This window comes from Diabrotica virgifera, chromosome 1 (assembly GCF_917563875.1).
Source record: "Diabrotica virgifera virgifera chromosome 1, PGI_DIABVI_V3a".
In the NCBI taxonomy this organism is placed as follows: Eukaryota; Metazoa; Arthropoda; class Insecta; order Coleoptera; family Chrysomelidae; genus Diabrotica; species Diabrotica virgifera.
Genome location: NC_065443.1, coordinates 266,159,463 through 266,181,370, shown reverse-complemented (window position 1 = coordinate 266,181,370; position 21,908 = coordinate 266,159,463). Strand labels below are relative to the sequence as shown.

The following is a 21,908-nucleotide window of genomic DNA, read 5'->3' as shown; positions in this document are numbered from 1 at the left end:
TTCAACGTTTAATATCCGACTAAATTATTCTTTATATAAAAAAATTGAATGAATTTTGAATTAATTAGTTTTCAAATAAGTACATTTACCAGAAATAGTCGTAACGTAATTGTGGTAACCATAGTTTTACTTAGAGTTTTATTTGTCAACTTGACAGTACATATTTAACTCGTTATTTAAATTTAATAGGCCCTAGGGCGTTATATCGTACTTAATAAACTTCAAAATAATGTCATTATTTGTCAAATAAAAGACCATTCGGACATTAATTTAAAAATTGTAATAATTATTAAGGTCTAAATTTTTATATTATTTTGAATTTCTGCATTTTATAAAGAGTATATAAATGATAGTTTTTACATAAAGTAGGGTTGTTGTTATCATTTTTATTATTAAAGGAATAAAACAAACGACTTAACTCAACAATACATATGTATATTAAAGCAAGAATTATAACCAAATTAAAAGATAACTGGGCACTATCAGAGGCACCAAAACATTTTAACATAAGCAGAACCACAGTTTTTCTATTAATAAAAAATGGAGGGAACAAGAAACTCTCGAAAAAAAGGGAGGGTCTGGAAGACCAAAACTATACTAAATTTAGGTATGTAAAAATAAAATTAGTATTTTGTAATATGTCCATCAGCAGTGATAACAGCTTGTAGTCTTCGGTCCATCTGCGTGAAAGGAACTATGAAATTGTCTTCTTCAGAGAGCTCTTCCCAAACCTTGCTTTCTTTTGAGAGTTTCTTGTTCTCTCCATCTTTTATTAATATTAAAAACGGTTGTTCTGCTTACGTTAAAATGGTTCGCTACGGCAGATGGTGACCAACCATCTTCTAAATTCGTTACAATTCTTAATATTAGTTTTTTGCCAGCATGTGGAGCCACTTTTGAGGTTGAATAGAATAAGTTATCTGACAAATTTTAAGATTTGGCAGTGACAGTGACAGTATGTAAATAATAAGTATTTATCCTTTAAAATACACTGCTTAATTTTTTACAAAATACGCTTTAAGAGTCTTATCAGTTTTTTTTTGAACCAGCTGTAAGTCTAAAGCGCTCAGCTAGGAAAAAAAAATTTACAAACTTCAAAATTACTCTTTTTTTTCATTCAGAAGAGTGTAAAAATCATACCAGTCTTTTAAACTTTTAAAAAACTGACACATCGGTACTCACCGGAGGGACCGCAGACGTTCGTATACAATTAGCGTCTCTTTGCAAAGACAATGACGTCGACTTTGCAAAGTAACAAGACACTTACTCAACACACACTACACATTACACCTGAGTTGGTGATAAGTTATACAATTACGTGGCTAAAGGTTCTAGTTCTAAACCAAGGCCAGAATCAAAGAGAAAAAAAAAAGAAAAAAAAACTGACACAATTTCAAATATTTTGTGCAACTGTTGAAAGAAACAAGGCAAGAAGGAGATAATAAGATAGGGTAATTGAAAATTTCTGATGCTGGAGAAATAGTAAGATGAGTTGAAACTATAAGCGGAAATATCACAAAATGAAATAAAGTGGTGTTAAAAGCTGCATATGGGATACTTGATAATGGGACATTACTAATTACATATCATATTCTCCACTTATCTCCATAGACTCTTTGGTCTACTATATGTGCATTTGATTGTAATAATTGTAAACTGTGAAATTAGTAAGAGTTTAAGAAATATTAAGTGAATTAATAAAGTAAAAATATGTACTTGTATCATACAAAAATCTATCAAAGACTATTCTACTATTATACCTTAAGGATGGATTCTAAGACTATTTTTATCATATTATATCTGCATCTGGAAATGAATATTTAAACATTTATCACCCAACTATGTAAGGTTCTAGGTATTTTCCTGACCTAACTATTCTAATACATATAATATACCACCTAAGCAGAGGGTATTTTCACCTTTTTGTTCCTGAAACAAAAAAAAATGTGTTTTTAGTGGTTTGAAAATGTATTAATATATTTTTAGTAAAAAGCTGTTTATCATCTGTTTATACACAAAAAACTATCTTTTGAGGGTTGGGCCCTTTCTTTTGAAGACGAAGTAAGAGCTGAAGTTAAAATTTGAAGTGGAAAAATCTGCAATCCAAGCCCAGAAGGGTATGATCAGTGGAGCAGATCAAATATACAGTAAATGACTGAAATTTTTAACGATATGGCATTCATCAACTCGTCAGCAGAGGACCGAATGCTCATCGATACCAACGCAATCCCACTAAGTTCTCCACTCCAATGAATCCAAAAAGTGATGGGCCGCCGAGAGTGCATTTAAGAAGAAAGCCGAGGGCCATGAAATCAGTTCAACTCAGTGTACTGAATTTAAAAGGAACTCAAACGGCACTATACGACCCATTGAGTCAGAATCTGCCGGGGTGAAGGAACTCTGTATTTAAGAGATGCTTCGCTGGTAACTGTATAACCGCAGTTAGCGGTTGCTGCAATCTCAGATCCGGAGTTGTTGGATGGGTAGCTGTGTGTATAGTTGTCAATGTTTTTATTTCGAGAAAATGTGTGATTATACGGGATTGGGGTATAATGGGGGCTACGAGTCTTTGTGTAGTTATTCATATATTATATTTAAGGAAATAAATTTATAGTTGAGATATTTGTAACAGTGGATGAGTTTAACAGCAGAAAATAGCTGCACATAGCTCCAGAGCAATATAGAATCGAGTTTATTATACGAAAACTGTAAGCATGTTAGTAGCAGACGTTCCTCGGAACAAGGTAGATACACTAAGAAGAAAAAGAATTTAATTTAACAAATACTCTCTTAATTTGCTCTTAGGCACTACTTATTTTTTTTTTGTTTTTTGAACGTGATATTTTTAATACAGCTTTTATAAAAATATTAGTTTTCAATGACGTTTAAAATACACTCATCGACAAAAATTTCCGCCACCCAAAATTTTTGATTAATTTTAACAATATATAACTTTATTATTTGTACTCCGATTTTCAAGATTCTTGCATCGGTTTGTAGGTACATGACAATATCTTCTTACGTGCGTACAAAGTACACACACATTCTTTTTTTTTTCAGAAAATACGTATTTAGCTAAAATTTTTGTCAACAATAATTATTGTTCAGAAATCATTTCTTTGTTTCATTTTTCATTGTGTTTTGCGTGTGTTTAATTCTTTTATTTTTTTAATTTTTGGTATTGCTTTAATAAAAAATTTTGGAAAGTAGTGACTATTAAAATTAGCTTAATATTTATATAAAATATAAATAAACTGTTTAAAGTATATTGATTTCGTTGAAATCATATAATAGAAGTATAACTTCTTACGTGCGTACAAAGAACACACATTCTTTTTTTACCGGAATAATAACAACATCAATACATTGTGTTGATGTCGTTTGTTATTATTCCGGTAAAAAAAAGAATGTGTGTGTGTACTTTGTACGCACGTAAGAAGTTATACTTCTATTATATGATTTCAACGAAATCAATATACTTTAAACAGTTTATTTATATTTTATATAAATATTAAACTAATTTTAATAGTCACTACTTTCCAAAAATTTTTATTAAAACAATACCAAAAATTAAAAAAATAAAAGAATAAAACACACGCAAACACAATGAAAAATGAAACACAGAAATGATTTCTGAACAATAATTATTGTTGACAAAAATTTTAGCTAAATACGTATTTTCTGAAAAAAAAGAATGTGTGTACTTTGTACGCACGTAAGAAGACATTCTTCTATTATATAGGTCATTTCAACGAAGTAAATTTACTTAACAGGTTATTTGTATTTTATTTAAAAGTTAAACTAACTTTCTTATCTACCACTTTCAAAAAAAATTTTAATAAAACAACCAAAAATAAAAAAAAAGAATGGGTGTACTTTGTACGCACGTAAGAAGTTATACTTCTATTATATAATTTCAACGAAATCAATATACTTTAAACAGTTTCTCTACTACTTTCCAAAAATTTTTATTAAAACAATACCAAAAATTAAAAAAATAAAAGAATAATAAAACACACACAAACACATTGAAAAATGCCACAAATGATTTCTGAGCAATAATTGTTGCCAAAAATTTTAATTAAATACGTATTTTCTGAAAAAAAATATATAATAATATACTTACAATCATAAAATCTATAAAAAATATAAAAAAATGATATAACTTGCATTGGGCTTGAACCTAATTCCCGTGTATCCCGCCGTACGAGAGTCGAAGCGATTTCAAACTGCACCACCTTCGCGTATACGTCATGTGGGAATATACACAAACTGAACAACTTTTTGACATTTTATTTATATGAATTTTTATTAGTTTGATTTTTGTCTAATTAAAATACAACAATATATAGAGTAAGAAAACGATACATTAGATGAAAATTTGTAGAAAGTTTGTTCGTAACCAGATTATGTAAATTAAAGCATTGCCTACTAGGGGTATAGCATAGCAATTACTAGGTAAGTACATAATTTTTTTTACATTTTCCAAATAGGTATGAAGATAATTTTTTATTGGAATACAACTGAAACATTTAGAATTACGTACCTGTGGCTTTTCAAAACTATTTAGAAAGTCACTATAATTATAAATTTGATTTTATTTCTGTCCTCACAACAATAAAAACTAATATATTATACAACATTTTTGTTTACCCATAACCTCCATATTGAACAGTTATTGACAGATCATTTCAACACCCAATCTGAGCCCGTATAAAGACTAATACCAAACTGTCGGTGTGCGCATGCGCGCAGATCAATATAAATGCACCCCTCAATCTCAATCGCGCCTAAAGAAGTATAACTTCAAAAATACGAATCGCCCAGGACTTGAACCCACGTCGTTTCAATCTCGGAGCTAACGCCCTACCAACTACTCTAGCGAGGTCGTTGCAATTGACATGTAAGTTTCGGATATAATTACACAACACGGCGAGGAATAGTGTAAAAATGTTATAATATAATATTCTTTTACTACAGAGAAACACAAATCCAAAAACACAAGAATTATATTAAATAATACATTTACTAAAAACAATAATATATTCTTTTAATGACTTATCTGCACGGATACAGATACATACATACCTATCTTGAAAGATTAGCAAGGAACTACATACTGTCTGTGTGCGCAGGCGCGCAGATTTATGTACAATTTTACCCTCAATCAAGAAGAGTATCTTCAAAAATATAATAAATATACTTATAATCATAAAATGTATAAAAAAAATAAAAAAAAAATAAAAATTTGCATTGGGAATTGAACCTGCGTCTATAATATTTTGAACTCACCGCACGTAGAACTTAGCTAGTGAGATATGTGAATGATATGGGAAGATATAGCAATGAAACGTTAACTTTTTTGACAGTTGCTTATTCTCTTACAGTGGAATTAAAATATTAAAATACAATAAAATATAGACTAAAAAGACCCCAAATATCCCCAAATCTAAAATATAGACCCCAATTTATTAGATATGAAGATTGGTAGAAATTGTGGTGGTAATCAAATTATGTAAATCAAAGCATTACCTACTAGGTACATTTTCCAAATAGATATGTAAGTCCTAATCTTTTATTACAATACTGAAACATTTAAAATTACTTACCTGTTGCTTTTACAAACTGTTTAAAAGTCACTAAAATTATAAACTGGCTTTTTGTGTCTGTCCTCACAACAATAAAAACTAATATACAGTTGAGTCCGGGAATCTTTACCCGTGCGTTATCATTTAAATCATACGAAATAAGTGGATGATAAGTCGAAAATTGAAATTCACTAAACGCAACAGCAAGTGAAAGTAAGTGTCTTGCTGTTGCGTTTAGTAAATTTCAATTTCCGACTTATTATCGACTTATTTCGTATGTTTTAAATGATGACGCACGGGTAAAGATTCCCGGACTCAACTGTACACACAATGTGTTTACCTATATAACCATTGACGTATAACCGTAATAAAATAACCGACATATTGAACAATTGTTTACAGGTCATTGTAATTACAAAATCAGAGGACGTATAACGTTTAAGCTGCGCCAGGGACCAAGATTTTCATGATTTCGCGCACATATAAATTTACTCCCAAAGCGCCTAAACAAGTACAACTTCAAAAATTTTTGCTTAGATGGCATTATACGGGGGAGAATGGAAGCATTGTTTTTTCTCCTAAATTTAAAAAATTCTTTGGAAAAATTGGAGGGCTGTTTTTGTTTCATACTCCTTTTGTATTATCCTGGAAGTATCACTAAGGTTTTGATTTTTGAATTATCTGCTTTCTTGTAAGAGCTGTAAATAGAAACACTGCTTTGAAGGTTTATTTAATTAAAAATATCAAACGCACTAAAATTAACAAAACAAAACAAAATTAACAACAAAACAAAACAATTCAATAGCGAGTATGTCCACCTCTTGCAGCAACGACTGCTCGCAATCTGTTTAGCATCGAATATAGACGTGTTATCCTCAGGGCCGCCGAGAGGGCGGTACACCCGGTACATTTTACCGGGGCCCGGCGATGTAAGGGGGCCGGCGTCGACCAGACCAAAGACGTAATTTTTCCCGTTTTTTTGCTCTTCACTTTATGTCCATAATGCGTATAATTAGATAATACTCGGCTATATTTAATATTATGACCTTTAATCGATTTTGTTTAAAATTTTAACAGCAATAAATCACAAGATCAAATACTACAGTGCAGGAGATATGGATATGGAGATTAAAAATATATCAGCGCTTCTAGAATATTTACATAAAATCAGAAGAATCTATGTTGCAGCATCTAAATTAGTTACCAGCAATTATGGAATAAATCCAGAATTTACATCAAATAAAGAAAAACCGCGCAAAGAGCCTATGAGATTTTTTAATGATTTGCGTGGGCCTAGAATAAACAATTTAACCAGGAGATTTAACGCGGAAAGTAAAATTCATTCGCTATTTAATATTTTATGGATATTCCGAGATAAAGATGACGACAATATTAAGAAAAAAATTGATATGTATTGGGCGAGTTTTATAAAAAAGACATCAGTGAAGAATTGATAGATGGAATTTTTCATTTGAGAGCGAAATACAAGGACAATATTGGTGAATTTCGACTTTCTCCAATATATTTGCTAAATAAACTTAAACATCTCAAATTTGAATCGTTATTGCGTTAAGAATATTTTCCACATTACCGGTACAGTCGCAGAAGCAGAAATATCATTTAGTTTTCTTTTTCGCATAAAAAATTCTATGAGGTAATAATAGCTACAATGAAACAGGATCGGTCAGCTGCCTACCAACTTTGTGAATTGAGAATGATTTGGCAAAATCATGCGATTTTTTGAAAATTAGAGACATTTTTGCAAATTAGAAATTTCGAAAAGCACCTGTATTATAAATATTTTCACTATTATAAATATAATAAAAATTTAATAAAATTTATATTTGAATAATAATTTTATTTCTATAAAAATTAAACAAATTTTTTCGCTCTTCACATTTTGTCGGAAGCCCTCCCTTCACTTTTACCGGGGCCCGCTCATCCCTCTCGGCGGCCCTGGTTATCCTTGCCTGGGGAATAGCCCCATATTCCTCTAGCAGGTCCATAACTGCACCAAATTTTCTGGAGGCCTAGGATGACGGCGAATAGCTTTTTTAATTCATCCTATAAATGCTCAATAGGATTGAGATGCTGCATGTGGGCAATTCGAATCTTATCAATCCAACCAGAATTTTATGAGTCAATAAGTGTTTTTATTTACAAAAAATGGTACAGCTCTTACAAGAAAAGAGATATTCGGATAATTAAAAAAAATTTTAGTGATGAATCCGGGATAATATGGCAGAACTATGAAACAAAATCAGCTATTCCATTTTTCCACAGAATTTTTTAAAGTTAGGAGAAAATACAACGCTTCCATTCACCCCTGTATAATGCCATGCAAGCAAAATTTTTTTGTTACCTGAATAATACTAAATAATACCAATGCATGTATCTACAAACTGGTATAAGAATCTTGAAAATCGGAGCACAAATAATAAAGTTATAAATTGTTAAACTTAATCAAAAATTTTGGGTGGCGGAATTTTGTGCCAGTGAGTGTATATACAAAACAGAAAAATACTCACCTAATCGATCGGTTCCTCTTCGTGTTTCTTCTGGCAAGGGTAATAAGAGAGCTATCCTCTGGCAGGGTGAGATGGGTTTCAGAATGATCTTGTCCCCCCATAAGGGGGGCGACCTCCAGACTAAAAGACCCAGCCCTGCTGCCTCCGCCTCCGAGATGACCGGCCATGTCCATCAGGCAGTCGAAAAACGATGCTTTCTGTTTCGGTACAAATAACTTTTAGGTACTTTAAGCGTTTCAAAACTAACCAAAAAACTTCCTTTTTTAAACAATTATTAATATCACAAGGATTTCTAATCATTTAACTTACTAGGCAAAGAAAGCTCTCTATGAAATTATCTAGAAAAAGAGTTCCAGAACGATTCGACGAATTTCTAGCTCATTCTATAAAACTCATGCACTATAATTTTTAATTAAATTATAGTAATACCACGGTTGAAGACTAAAATTAGTGCTAATGTGAAAAACTCTAGTAATAAAACTTATTTTGTTTAAATGTATCTAGAACTATATTAAAAGTGTATTTACATGCCTTTATACTCGAAATTTACAATTTTGCTATTGGATACCCCCGTTAAGATAATCGAAATACCCTCACCCATAATTCAATTTTATTCATTTTTTACATTGTTATTAAACCATAAGACGTCTCATATTTTTTTGTTTTTATTTTTTTTAGGTGATATACAATCTATTTAAAAATTTCAAAAAATTCACACACATAGATAAGGCTTTTACAAAACACGCGTAGGTTGAGTGTGCGTAACATCAAAAAAGATTTCCCAAAAAAAACCCACGTTTTTGGGGAGTTTGAATGTACTTAGTTATTTTAAACGTTGTATAGCTTATAAAAGAAACCTTCATCTGATTTATTTTGAAGTCTATAAAATAGGGAAAATCCCCAAAAACCCCCAAAAAACAGTTTTCGAATCTTTTAAGGTTAAAGGTTTCCAAAAATTAAAAAAATACAGTTTTTGATAAAATGCACAAAATAAAAAAATAGACCTGCATCCATCTCCAAAAAAATGTATGGGCTCTTTTCCAAAAAAAAAAAAAAAAAATTTATAAATCTGACATGTTTTGTAAATGTCCCAACTACGCTGTGACTTTTCGAAATTTTTAAATGAATGCATCCCTACTAAAAAATAAATAAAAACGAAAATCTGAGGGTTTTTTGTGTTGAGTGAATGGGGAAGGGGTGGTGGGTTAAAATTGCGTCGAGTCTTATTTTTTAATCACATAAAATGTAAAAAATTGGATTCTGGAGTGAGGACATTTTATTTATCTTGACGGGCAGTACCTATCCTATACATAAAATTATTAATATTTTCAACTCACTTATAAATAAAAAACTATCCATTCAAACTTTTTCTAGATTGATACCATTTTTTTTTCTGTGACGTTGATTTGATTAAGATCTATTTGTTCCTTCATTAATTATTATTAATTTTTAGTTTGAACACAATCCTGATATTATATTAAATTATGTTTTTGCTTCTGATATTTTTGTAACGGTCTGTTGAGCGTACTAGGAGCAATGAAGTCGTTAAAAAATTCAAAAATTGATCAATCTTGTTGAACAATATTTATTTATATAGAATAATTTGTTCTATTGTATATTAAGTCAATAGTTAATTTTTATTTCGTTACTAAAAACGTATCCATTATTATAGTTTTATTAAAGATTACAGGAATTTTATTTTATTCTTTTTTTGATGTGCCTATACGTGACTAATGTTAGCGGGAATCTTTATCTTATATTCAACAGTGAGAAAAGTTGCACAGATGTTGTATTGAACCAAGTTCTGAAGTTCTTTAACCAGGATGTTCTTCGTCGACCTTGCTACCCAAATATTTTTCTTTGTAGGATGGCTTGTAGAAGGGCATAAGGGATTCATTTCGCATAATAAATCTTGATAAAGCCAATTTGACAGATCAAAAATAAAATCAAAAATTGAACTCATAAACCTATTAACGAGACATTATGATGCATCAATAAAAGCAGGAAATAAATTATCAGTAATCAAAATTTATGAAAATTATTAAGAAAATACCAAGCAGGTTGTGTAATGCAAGGGGACAAGGACTGGGCAAAATTAAACTAGAGAGTTTTGTAAACTACAAATTTCTAAATATCTAGGAACCATTACAAACGATAAAGGTGAAGATAAGGATTAAATAAAGCATAAAAAGGCTCGTATAGGCACATTAATGAGGTAAATTACTCATATATCATTTTATAGGTGACAAAAAATATCTCAGTCAAATCAGTGTTCACAAAAAATGTTGTATGGTATAAAGTAAATTTTAAATTCACCAATTTTTGCCAGGAAGTGTACTTTAAAGAATGGTTGTGTTTATACAAATAAAATTGGAAAATTTAAGATATCATCCTTGAACTTTAATCAAAATAAAGTTTAGAGAAAAAAATTTTATCTTACAATTGAATTTGATCTAAAATTTAATTTTGTAGTGCTTTTTCCTGTTATTATTATTTTTTATCTAAAAGTTTCTTTATTATGTATATAAAACATTTACATATCTCTCTTTCGTGTTTTCATCGAAAAATTTTTGGCTCTCCTTGTTTTGGAAACGTTTTTTAAGTACGAAGAAATAAAGAAGTGTTAGTTAAAAATGAATACCAATGTTTTTAAAATAATAATGTTATACTGATCCTAAGACAATTTGAATTGTCAAAATTAAAATTAAAAAAAATATATATTTTTAAAAAGTAATGTGTGAATAAATTTATAATAGGGGCTTAACAGTAATAATAGTTTGTATATTTTCGCAGAAACTATAAAATAAAATACCAGCAAAAATATTATATACATAGTAGTTTTAGATTTTAAATTTATCATTTTTAGGGTATTTCATTAAGAGGTCATAATATTATGGAAAATAGTATCAGTAAAATAAATTTCATAGATTTGTTAATAGAGTTAGATTACTAGTTGTATAATATTAATATAATTGTAATAAATTTGTCAAAAATTAAAGCTAAAAGAAATCTATAAAAAAAATTATTAGAGGAAGTATTAAACATGTTTGTGCTTTATAGTATATTTTTCTTCTTTTTTGGTTCTACTGTTTCTTTTCTACTTTTTTTAACCCATTTTTAGTGAGATAGAGATGTTTGACATATTCATCCATCGTTTGACTTATTTCATCTATTTCCTCCTAAAAGTGTACCTAAGTCATAACTGAATTTTATGCTCTTAAAACCCTTAAAAATAACTCAACTATATTTTAGACGGAAACGATATTATACATGTCAATGAACAAAAGTGCCATGGTAGATACAACAGAAATTCAAGTATCTACACTCCTTGGTATAGACAAGTCCTTTAGAAACAGGAGAATTTTACATAAAAATTGTATAAAAATGAAAAAAATTAGAAACTGTAAAATATACACTATACACTATCCTACTAAGCAGCATTGGTTTTCAAGTGGATTAAGTTACTAGAGAGTAACTTTCACACCAGTTTAGATTAGGAGTAGCCCTTATGAAGCTGTTCTTCAAAAAAGTTCTTGTTAAATCAGATATTATTTCTCCATTGTATAATTAATCTCGTTCCAGGTAGTACTGATTCACTTATTGCTTAAGTTTTTGTCTTACTCCTTTTAAAATATTCGCGGTGTGCAAGTACTTGGAAGGGAAAGGAGAAACGACCGTGCGCGAGTCGCGGAGAAATATTGCAACTATCTTAAATAATTCATATTGTCAATTGAAATTGTCAAATTGACGTATATTTCATACCTTCTGTCATTGAAGCAGAAAAATTATATATTGCTCCACAATATCGATATGATATGCAATTATTATATAAAGGTAAATTTAATTAATTGTATTTTGCTTGCAGTACTGCATTTTAATAACTAATTTTATTTACTACATACAATTGTTTACGTTTGCATATCATAAGCTGCATCTTATTTTTTCTTCTTATTATTTTTTTGGAATATGGCCTTGACAATTATCCAGTAACCAGGACTAATATAATTGGCCAATATAATTAAAAGTGCGAATAAAAGTACAGAGCGTAGAAATAGGGGTCGCTTTGCCGAACTTGCACGGTTCCAATATGCCAATGTCACAATATTCACTGATATTTTGACATGTTTAATACGAGAGGAGAGGTGACTTTTGGCTAGCACTGTATAGAAAAGATAAGAATAAAAAATGTTCAAGAAATAATAACAAAGTATCAAATAAGGAATAGAGAAAATAAAAATAAGCCCAGAGACCTCTAAAATGACTTACCTTAAATATTATATTAGGTAAAGTAGTTAGAAATATACGAATTTATTTTATAGTTTCCACATTTTCATACAAAAAATTTAGAGTCTATCAGCTAAATATCCGATTCTTCTCCTGGTTCGTCTTCAATACCAACCTAGATACGCAGAGGGTAATCCTCATACCCAAAATAATAATCCCCAACAAATAAGCACGACATATACTTTCACAGTAGGCAGGAATTGGAAACACTAAGTAATGGTGATAAAACTGTGAGTGTTGTTATTTTTTTTTTTTTTGTTTACATGTATATACATTTAGTTTATTTTTTATTTAAAAAAGCATGCTGAAGAAAATAGACATATTAAAAAGAGACTAGATAAAAATTACGCACAGGATGTTTTTTTAAATCCGTACCAGAAGTAACTTTGAGATATTTGACCAAAAAATGTAAAAAGATCCAAATATACTGCGAATATAATAAAAGTATTACCATAAAGTGTTACTGAAGAACATAATAATAATCAATTGAAGATAGAATCACAGGATATGATTAATGGCATATAGCCAGGGAGGTAGTGTCAAATTTGACCGGAGCATTTTAGCATGGCTGGTTTCTTATTATTTAGGTAGGTGCTCCAAAGCTTATTAACAAATGATGTGTCAGCTGGCCCACAACCGGGGATTTTAGTCAAAAAAAGGTAAAACATGAAAGTTGATGGACCAACGCTACAGCTTAAATGTCAAATATTTATATACGTTACTCAGAACATTTAATGGACTTGCTTATTTGGCGCCTACCTTGCACTCAGGAGATCGGAGTTCAAATCCTGGCGCGGAAAATTCTTTTTGTTTTTTAAATTGACATTTTATTTTGAAAAATATTTATTTTTATAATACCACGTTTTTATTATTTATACGAGACAATATAAAAAAATCTGTATGTCTTTTATAGAATTATGCATAGAACTTATGAAATAGCATAAATATACATTTGATCATAAATATTATGATTCACCTTAATAAGCAAAATTACTGTACATGAACCCCTGAAGCTTCCTGAGTTAGTACGACCAATCTAAGTGAAAAAGGGGGTTGGCCTCCCCACCCCACCCCCCTCCTGACATTTTTTATCTTTTTAGACAAACTGTTTTTTGCATAATTTTATGTGATGTAAAACCAAAAAATACATACAACCCTAATTTTTCACTTTTCTATCACCAACCCCCATTTTTAATATCAATCTAATTATTTCCCTGTTCTCTATAATATATAAAAATGAATTTTTGTCTGTATGTCCCTTATAGAATCGTAAATTATGCATTTAATCATATAATGACCTCAAGCAAAGTTTTTGTACTTACATGAACCCAGGAAGGAGTTAATACGACCAACCTAAGTAATCATTATTTTGTGATGTCTGCGTAAATAAATTATTTACGCAGACACCACATAACAATAAGTATGTATTGTTTATTAGAAAAAAGTAGACACAATATTTTTGAGTATTTTTTGGCTTTCTGGTAATTTTTAGGTATTTAACTTTTAAACATTATTTGGTTCTAAGGCGGTACGAAGTTTGCCTGGTCAGCTAGGTAATACTAAAAAAATATTCTTGGACTAGTTTGGCAAAGACTAAAAAGTATAAATCATTAATTTATGAATTTTAGATTGTAAGAAAAAAGCGTCCACATGGAACTAGTGGAAGAAGGTCTGAAAACACTTGAGATTACCAATTGGAGGAACAAAGCAAGGAACAGAACAGAATGGCGGAAAATCCTAGAACAAGCCAGGAGCCAAAAAGGGTTGTCGAGCTACTGATGATGATGATGAAGAAAAAATCGTCAGCTGCATTATGTAGGTACATGGCAAAAAATGTTAGCTGACCAAGTGAACGTGACAGAAAAATACGGAAATCCCGTATCATTTTTTCTTCATCATCATCATCAGTAGCTCGACAACCCTTTTTGGCTCCTGGCTTGTTCTAAGATTTTCCGCCATTCTGTTCTGTTCCTTGCTTTGTTCCTCCAATTGGTAATCTCAAGTGTTTTCAGACCTTCTTCCACTTGTTTCATGTGGACGCTTTTTTCTTACAATCTAAAATTCATAAATTAATGATTTATACTTTTTAGTCTTTGCCAAACTAGTCCAAGAATATTTTTTTAGTATTACCTAGCTGACCAGGCAAACTTCGTACCGCCTTAGAACCAAATAATGTTTAAAAGTTAAATACCTAAAAATTACCAGAAAGCCAAAAAATACTTAAAAATATTGCGTCTACTTTTTTCTAATAAACAATACATACTTATTGTTTTGTGGTGTCTGCGTAAATAATTTATTTACGCAGACATCACAAAATAATGATTACTTAGGTTGGTCGTATTAACTCCTTCCTGGGTTCATGTAAGTACAAAAACTTTGCTTGAGGTCATTATATGATTAAATGCATAGTTTACGATTCTATAAGGGACATACAGACAAAAATTCATTTTTATAATATATTATAGAGAACAGGGAAATAATTAGATTGCTATTAAAAATGGGGGTTGGTGATAGAAAAGTGAAAAACTAGGGTTGTATGTATTTTTTGGTTTTACATCACATAAAATTATGCAAAAAACAGTTTGTCTAAAAAGATAAAAAAATGTCAGGAGGGGGTGGGGTGGGGAGGACAACCCCCTTTTTCACTTAGATTGGTCGTACTAACTCAGGAAGCATCAGGGGTTCATGTACAGTAATTTTGCTTATTAAGGTGAATCATAATATTTATGAACAGATGTATATATTATGCTATTTCATAAGTTCTATGCATAATTCTATAAAAGACATACTGATTTTTTTATATTGTCTCGTATAAATAATAAAAATGTGGTATTATAAAAATAAATATTTTTCAAAATAAAATGTCAATTTAAAAAACAAAAAGAATTTTCCGCGCCAGGATTTGAACCCCGATCTCCTGAGTGAAAGGTAGGCGCCAAGTAAGCAAGTCCATTAAATGTTCTGAGTAACGTATATAAATATTTGACATTTAAGCTGTAGCGTTGATCCATCAACTTTCATGTTTTACCTTTTCTTGACTAAAATCCCCGGTTTTGGGCCAGCTGACACATCATTTGTTAATAAGCTTTGGAGCACCTACCTAAATAATAAGAAACCAGCCATGCTAAAATGCTCCGGTCAAATTTGACACTACCTCCCTGGCTAATAAGCTGTATGGATCGAAATTCACTAGAAAATACAAGAAACTTAATATGGCAATAAGAAAAAAAATACTACGACACAATAGGGACAGCAGTACGGAAAAAATCAAAAATTCTAAATAGCATAGGCTGACAACAAAGTAATACATCAAATAAAAGACAAAAATGAAATCACTATAAACGAGAAGAATTAGATAATAAATACTGTTAAAGAATATTATCCAGAATTATGCTCTTCCAGCTTAGCAAAATCGGAAAACCACGATAAAGAATGAAGAATATTAAATATAGGATCTAAAACACTGTCAAAAAATAATAACCAGGAAGTTGGATCAATAAAAAAGCTCCTGGAGACGACGGAATAACAAAAAAAATAATTAATGCTGGAGGTCAAACTACTTTATTGGCAGTTAAAATCCTAATGAACAAGTGCCTCTTGGGCTTACTATTCCAACCTCTTGGCAAATAGCGCAAATACTTTTAATAAACCAGAAAGCTTACAAACACAAACTCAAAAAGTACAGACTAATAAGCCTGTTACCACATCTGTACAAACACTTTACGCAAATAATTACCAACAAACTATCAAATAAATTCGATAGTTACCAGTCTGTTACTGTTACTAAATAACATACGTTATAGTACCACAGAACACCCACAGACAATACGGACACTAACTTAGAGAAAAGTATAACGAATACAATGGAACTATTCATTTGGCAGTTTTGGATTAAAAAAGACAACAGATTCAATAAAACTCTGGCACATATTAGAAGGAACGAATAACGCTGTAATTGATTCCAGATATGGAATACTCCTTAAATTTATATATGATAATGCAACTATGCAGAAAAGTAGCAGGTCTAACAACAAACAAAATAAGATCAGAAAAAGGAATTAGGCAGGAAGACAAAAACCTTCCAAAATTGTTTACTCTTGCATTAGAAGATGTGTTCAAGAAGTAAAATTGGGAACAACGCAGAATTAAAATCGATGGCAAATTTTTATGACTTGTCTATGAGATAGTACTCGTAAGGAACAATACAGAGGATCTACTCTGCATGTTAAAGGAACTTAAACGAGGGTGTGGGACTATCATTCTAAAAATGATTTCAAATAAAACAGAAGTGATGGACTGAACTGGACAAACAGAATCAAACGGAGAGATCACTAAAATAGTCTAGTGGTTTAGGAATCCTTAATAGGTAACTGTATGTTTTGCGAGCTTCATAAGATCCCCAACACGATGGGTAGACCAAATGAAGATAGACCAGAGCGCATCTGTAAAAATATTAGTACATTTAGATGTTGAGAGGTTATTATATTTTTTTTGCAGAAATTGCTTGAAAATAACTCATATAATTATATTTGAGTTATCCTCCCACTCAAAAAGGTCCGGAACATTGCTTAAATAATCAAAATGTCAAAAAATTAAGTAAAAATTCGATTTCTTTATTCGTTTTTTGATTATAACTTTAAAAGTATTTATTTTCGAGAAAAGTTGCACTGACATAAAAGTTGCATAATTAAATTTGCTACAACATAGGATTAGTTAAAAATTTTAAAAATTGTCACCCTTGTTGCAAAATAGCAATAATTGCGAAAAAAACCATAAAAAACAAGTATTCGCATTTTACATTTTTCAACCATTTATGCTACACTTAGCACCTTCATATTTCACCCAGAAAAACGTTATGGTACAGTAAAACAATACTATAAATTTCATTAAGATCGGATTAATAGATTTGGCAAAATAAATATTGCAATCCAGCTTTCGCAAAAAAAATTAATTTTTTCAAAATGTTGCAAGACTGAAAATAAAGCAGACTGCAAGTTAATTTTTTTTACATATAGAAGAATACTGTACCTTTCATTTGCAATTTGCAAAATTAAAATCGGTTAACTACCACAGCGTCAGGAATTTTTTTAAAATCAACAATAATTTTTGGTGCTACGCGCAGGACAGCGGATACGTTTGCTCTGATTGGGCATTCCAATGACCTTTGATAATGATTGATAAATTTAAATTTTTGGTACATTTAGATATAAATAAATAAATTTGTTTATTGCAAAATAAAACTACATACTCTGCCTTTGACATAATACTTTTTTTAGCAAAAACTTTCTCTGTTCATATATTTTAACTTAAAGAATAAAAGTTTATTATTTTTAAACATATGCTTGTTTAAACAATATTTCACAAAAAATATTCAAATAAGTTTGATTTTTGTGGAATTAAAATATTAAAATACAACAAAATATAGAGCAAGAAAATAATATATTAAATAAAGATTGGAAGAAATTTTGGTAGAAATCGACTTGTGTGAATCGAACACCGCTGTCCTGCGCGTAGCACCAAAAATTAATGTTTATTTAAAAAAAATTCTGACGCCGTGGTAGTTAACCGATTTTAATTTTGCAAATTGCTAATGAAAGGTACAGTATTCTTCTATGCGTAAAAAAATTTCAACATGCTATCTGCTTTATTTTCAGTCCTGCAACATTTTGGAAAAATGAATTTTTTTTACGAAAGCTGGATTGCAAAATTTATTTTGCAAAATCTATTAAACCGATCTTAATGAAATTTACAGTATTGTTTTATTGTATCATAGAGTTTTTATGGGTACAATATGAATGTCCTAAGTGAATCATAAATGGTTGAAAAACTTAAAATGCGAATACTTATGTTTTTTTCGCAATTATTGCAACAAGGGTGACAATTTTTATAATTTTTAACCAATCCTATATTGTTGGAAATTTATTTACGCAACTTTTATGTCAGTGCAACTTTTCTCGGAAGTAAACACTTTTAAAGTTATAATCAAAAAACGAATAAAAAAATCGAATTTTTCCTTAATTTTTTGACATTTTGATTATTTAAACAATGTTCCGGACCTTTTTGAGTGGGAGGATAACTGAATTATTATTCGTTGAGAGGTGACTCAAGCAATTTCCGCAAAAAAATATGAGTCACCTCTCAACGTTAATCTCAAAACAGATGCGCCCTGGACTAAGAATCTGGTGGGCAAATCCCTACACGAAGCCGTTTATTAACAATATTTAGAGGTCACTACGGCGTACAAGGGCTCAATGAATGAGGAGGAGGATGTTTTGCCAGCTATAAGTTTTTGTAAAGTTTATGTTGCCGTTCATTTCTAGCCTGGTTTAATAAATTAAGATTGAGTTTAAATATTACAAATATTTTAGTAAAATATCTCACATACCCCTACAGATTAAAAAAAATCTATCCCGCTACTTCATGCTAACACAGAAGTAAGTTTACTAGAAAAATCTGCACAGCACTTACTCATGCACAAAAGTTTAAGTACAAAGTTTAAGCAATAGAAAGATTAAAAAGATACTGAGTCGAGTGCAGTTTGTAATAGAAGAAAAATATGTCTACATCGTGGACTAGATCCAGATATTAAAAAGCTGTTTATGAATTTGATGAAAATTTCTGTAGAGATTTGGTTGTTGTTGAAACTGTTTACCGTTAGTCTTATGAAAAAATGAAACGTAAGCTTAAAATTTCCTGCTAAATTGGAAAATCTGCAACATTCGTTGTAAAAAAATAGTATTTAAATAAACCATGTTTATGTTTGTGTTTAACGCATACTCTCATATTAATGACTCCAAAAAATATCTTGTTGGTTTCCATGGATGGTTTCCAAAATATATCTATATATTTTGACTGTTTGGTGGTGGTTAATTCTTCATTATGAAAGTATTTAAGGTATTGTATAAATGTGATCTAATTTAGCTTACCTACTTATTATAATTCAATGTTTTCTTACGTAAAGTATGTTGTTGATACTTGATTTTATCTTAATTGTTTTAACTTCTGGGTATATATAAATTGTCATTTATATTTGAACTGAGATCAATGATGTTCTCGGTTTTTCTATGTTAGTAGGTACCATATGATGCAGTTATGTAGTCGTCTACTGGTTTTTCTGACTACCATATTGTTGGTTTTTGAAGTATTCAGTTTTAAGTCGTAGACTTCACATTTTTCAGTAGTACTATTAATTCATAACTAACGTTCTTCCGCAGAACTCGCAGGCAACACAGTATCATCCGCATATCTCAGATCATCTGATTTTAATTTCGTTTAACCGTGATACCGACATTAAACCTCACAAGTGCTCTTTGGGAATATGCTCAGCGTGCCGATTAAAAAGCCTTGGTGACAAGATGCATCCCTGTCGAACTCCACGGAGAATTTATATTGATTCAGGCGTATCTAGAATTTGCTTACTGGTGATATTATAGATTTTATACAACTCTTAAGTTTTTGTCAACTGTTTCTATACGTCCAAGAATTTTTATCAATTTTACATGTGCAACTTTTTCAAATGCTTTCTTAAAGTCTATAATGCACATGTACACAAGATGATAGACATCTCTACACCTCTGAATCAGTACTTTCACGTTGAATAGTGCCTTTCTTGTTCCAAGATTATTAGGTACGTAAACCAAATTGCGTAGCACTAATTTCTCCTACAATTCTAGCATAAGTTCTGGAATGAATTTTCCGAAGAAGTATTTTTAAAACTCTTAATAATTGGCCGCAATAAAACTCCTATAGTTGGAGTATGCTTTTGCATTTCCTTTTTTTCTTTTTTGAAAGCTTCAGAAAAATAGAGCTTTTTGATCTGCTGATGTTTTTTCGCTTTTGAATACTTTATTTAAAAGGCTAAGAAGACATTTTCCTTTTATTTCCAAGGTTTTTAAGTATTTCTCTTGGTTTTTCAATTCTTTCATTGTTACTGGAGTACCTGTAATAAAATTTTGTATTTCTTTTACTTGTCGTTCATCACTAAATAGTTCGTTAATGTACTCTTCCCACCTTTTTAGTTTATCGATATCGTTTATGACAAGGTTTACTTTATCAACAAAGTTGTATAGATCAGGTTGTATTATCTTGTATTTTGTATAGCAATATCCTCTCCATGTTCTTGTTTAAGATGAATACATCTTGCTTTTTTTGCAGATCTTCAATTTCCAGATATTTACATTCAAAATTATTACGCTTTTACTGTTGCACAAATAAAATAACGTTTGTATATTACTAGTCTAATAATAAAATTACAGTTAAATTAAGTAAAATAAAATTACACTACATGTAAATCAAAATTAATGTAAATTCGTACAGGTTGAAACAAACTTTATATCAAAGTTTAGGTGGGTACAAAAGATATTCTCAAAAAAGTATCCAAATCATACAAGGGGATCATTATTTGAATAAGTAAAAAGGGGTCATTTTTGCAAAAAAAAATACTTTTTTAACTGCTGAAGTCATTCAATTACTAATGATGGTCAATAGGACTGTTTTCTGCAAAGTTGAAAAGTAAATCTTTCACATAAGTCTTACTAAATTAAATTTGACCCCCTATTTATTTAAATAATTATACATAAAACTTTAAAAACTCATTCGCAAAAAATTATTTTTAGCGTTTTAAATAAGCACTATAAAATATCTTATTTTACAGGGATAGTTGAGCTATGTTATCAGTATTAATAAAAAATTGGTCCAAAAATATTTAATATTTTTTGAGATATTGAATTTGTTTATTAAATGTTACTTTATTTTCAATTGCAAAAACGCGGTTGTTGCTAAAGAAATATTCACCTGTATTAAAGCTTATTATTTTTATGTTTATGTATATTTTCGATAAATGTATTGATAAATTCAAATTTCAATTAAACTTCCCCCTAAAATGGCATTTGAAAATTATTCAAATTTGTTTATAATTTGCTTTTTTAATAACGTCGCGGAGATTAAATATTTTGAAATGCCGTTTCAATAATTGGGTTCCTGGGAATTTTTAACTAATTAACAAATTTTTTGTTTTTTTTTCCTCTTCTTTTTTTTTGGAGTTATATTACTACGGGCCCTTTTAGGGTTAAGTTTCATTAATAATGTCAAATCTCTAAGTTGTAGATTCTAGACCTAAAAATATTAAGATTGGTCTAAAATCACTTAAATAAAATGTGGCATAAATGTTACAGGGTGTTTTATTTAAAAAATTTAAAATTATTTTTACCAAGTACTTTTAAACTATTAGACGTATCCTTATCATACTTGGCAAGAAGTGTGGGTACTACACAGTCTACTAAATTGTGATCAATAAAAGTTTCTAGCTACTACCAGAGGTGTACGACAGGGGATAGTTAATGGTTGACCCTTCCTAAATTCTACGCCACTGAGGGAATTACTATTTTAGCGAAATTTTTCGAGTCTCCAATACTTTCTATGTAAATAATATGCTTCTTACAGGTAACGATTAAGTCATTAGTTTTCGAGATATTGGACGTTAAAAATGAAACGGCATAGTTATTTTGAT

The 21,908-nt window shown here is 30.2% G+C and overlaps 1 protein-coding gene across 27 annotated transcripts in view; it reads right to left on the bottom strand.

Annotated features, from left to right (window-relative positions):
* The window catches only part of LOC114344868 (voltage-dependent calcium channel type A subunit alpha-1), a 460,590-nt gene that overhangs the window by 53,418 nt on the left and 385,264 nt on the right, over positions 1–21,908 (bottom strand). For 19 of the 27 annotated variants that reach the window (XM_050650056.1, XM_050650071.1, XM_050650052.1 and 16 more), the window contains 2 exons: positions 8,117–8,313; positions 1,920–1,929 (listed from right to left, as the gene is read on the bottom strand). The exons of the other annotated variants lie outside the window; for them this stretch is intronic. In XM_050650056.1, coding sequence (XP_050506013.1) covers positions 1,920–1,929; positions 8,117–8,313 — 207 coding nt within the window. The remainder of the gene's footprint in view (positions 1–1,919; positions 1,930–8,116; positions 8,314–21,908) is intronic. 27 annotated transcript variants of the gene reach the window in all.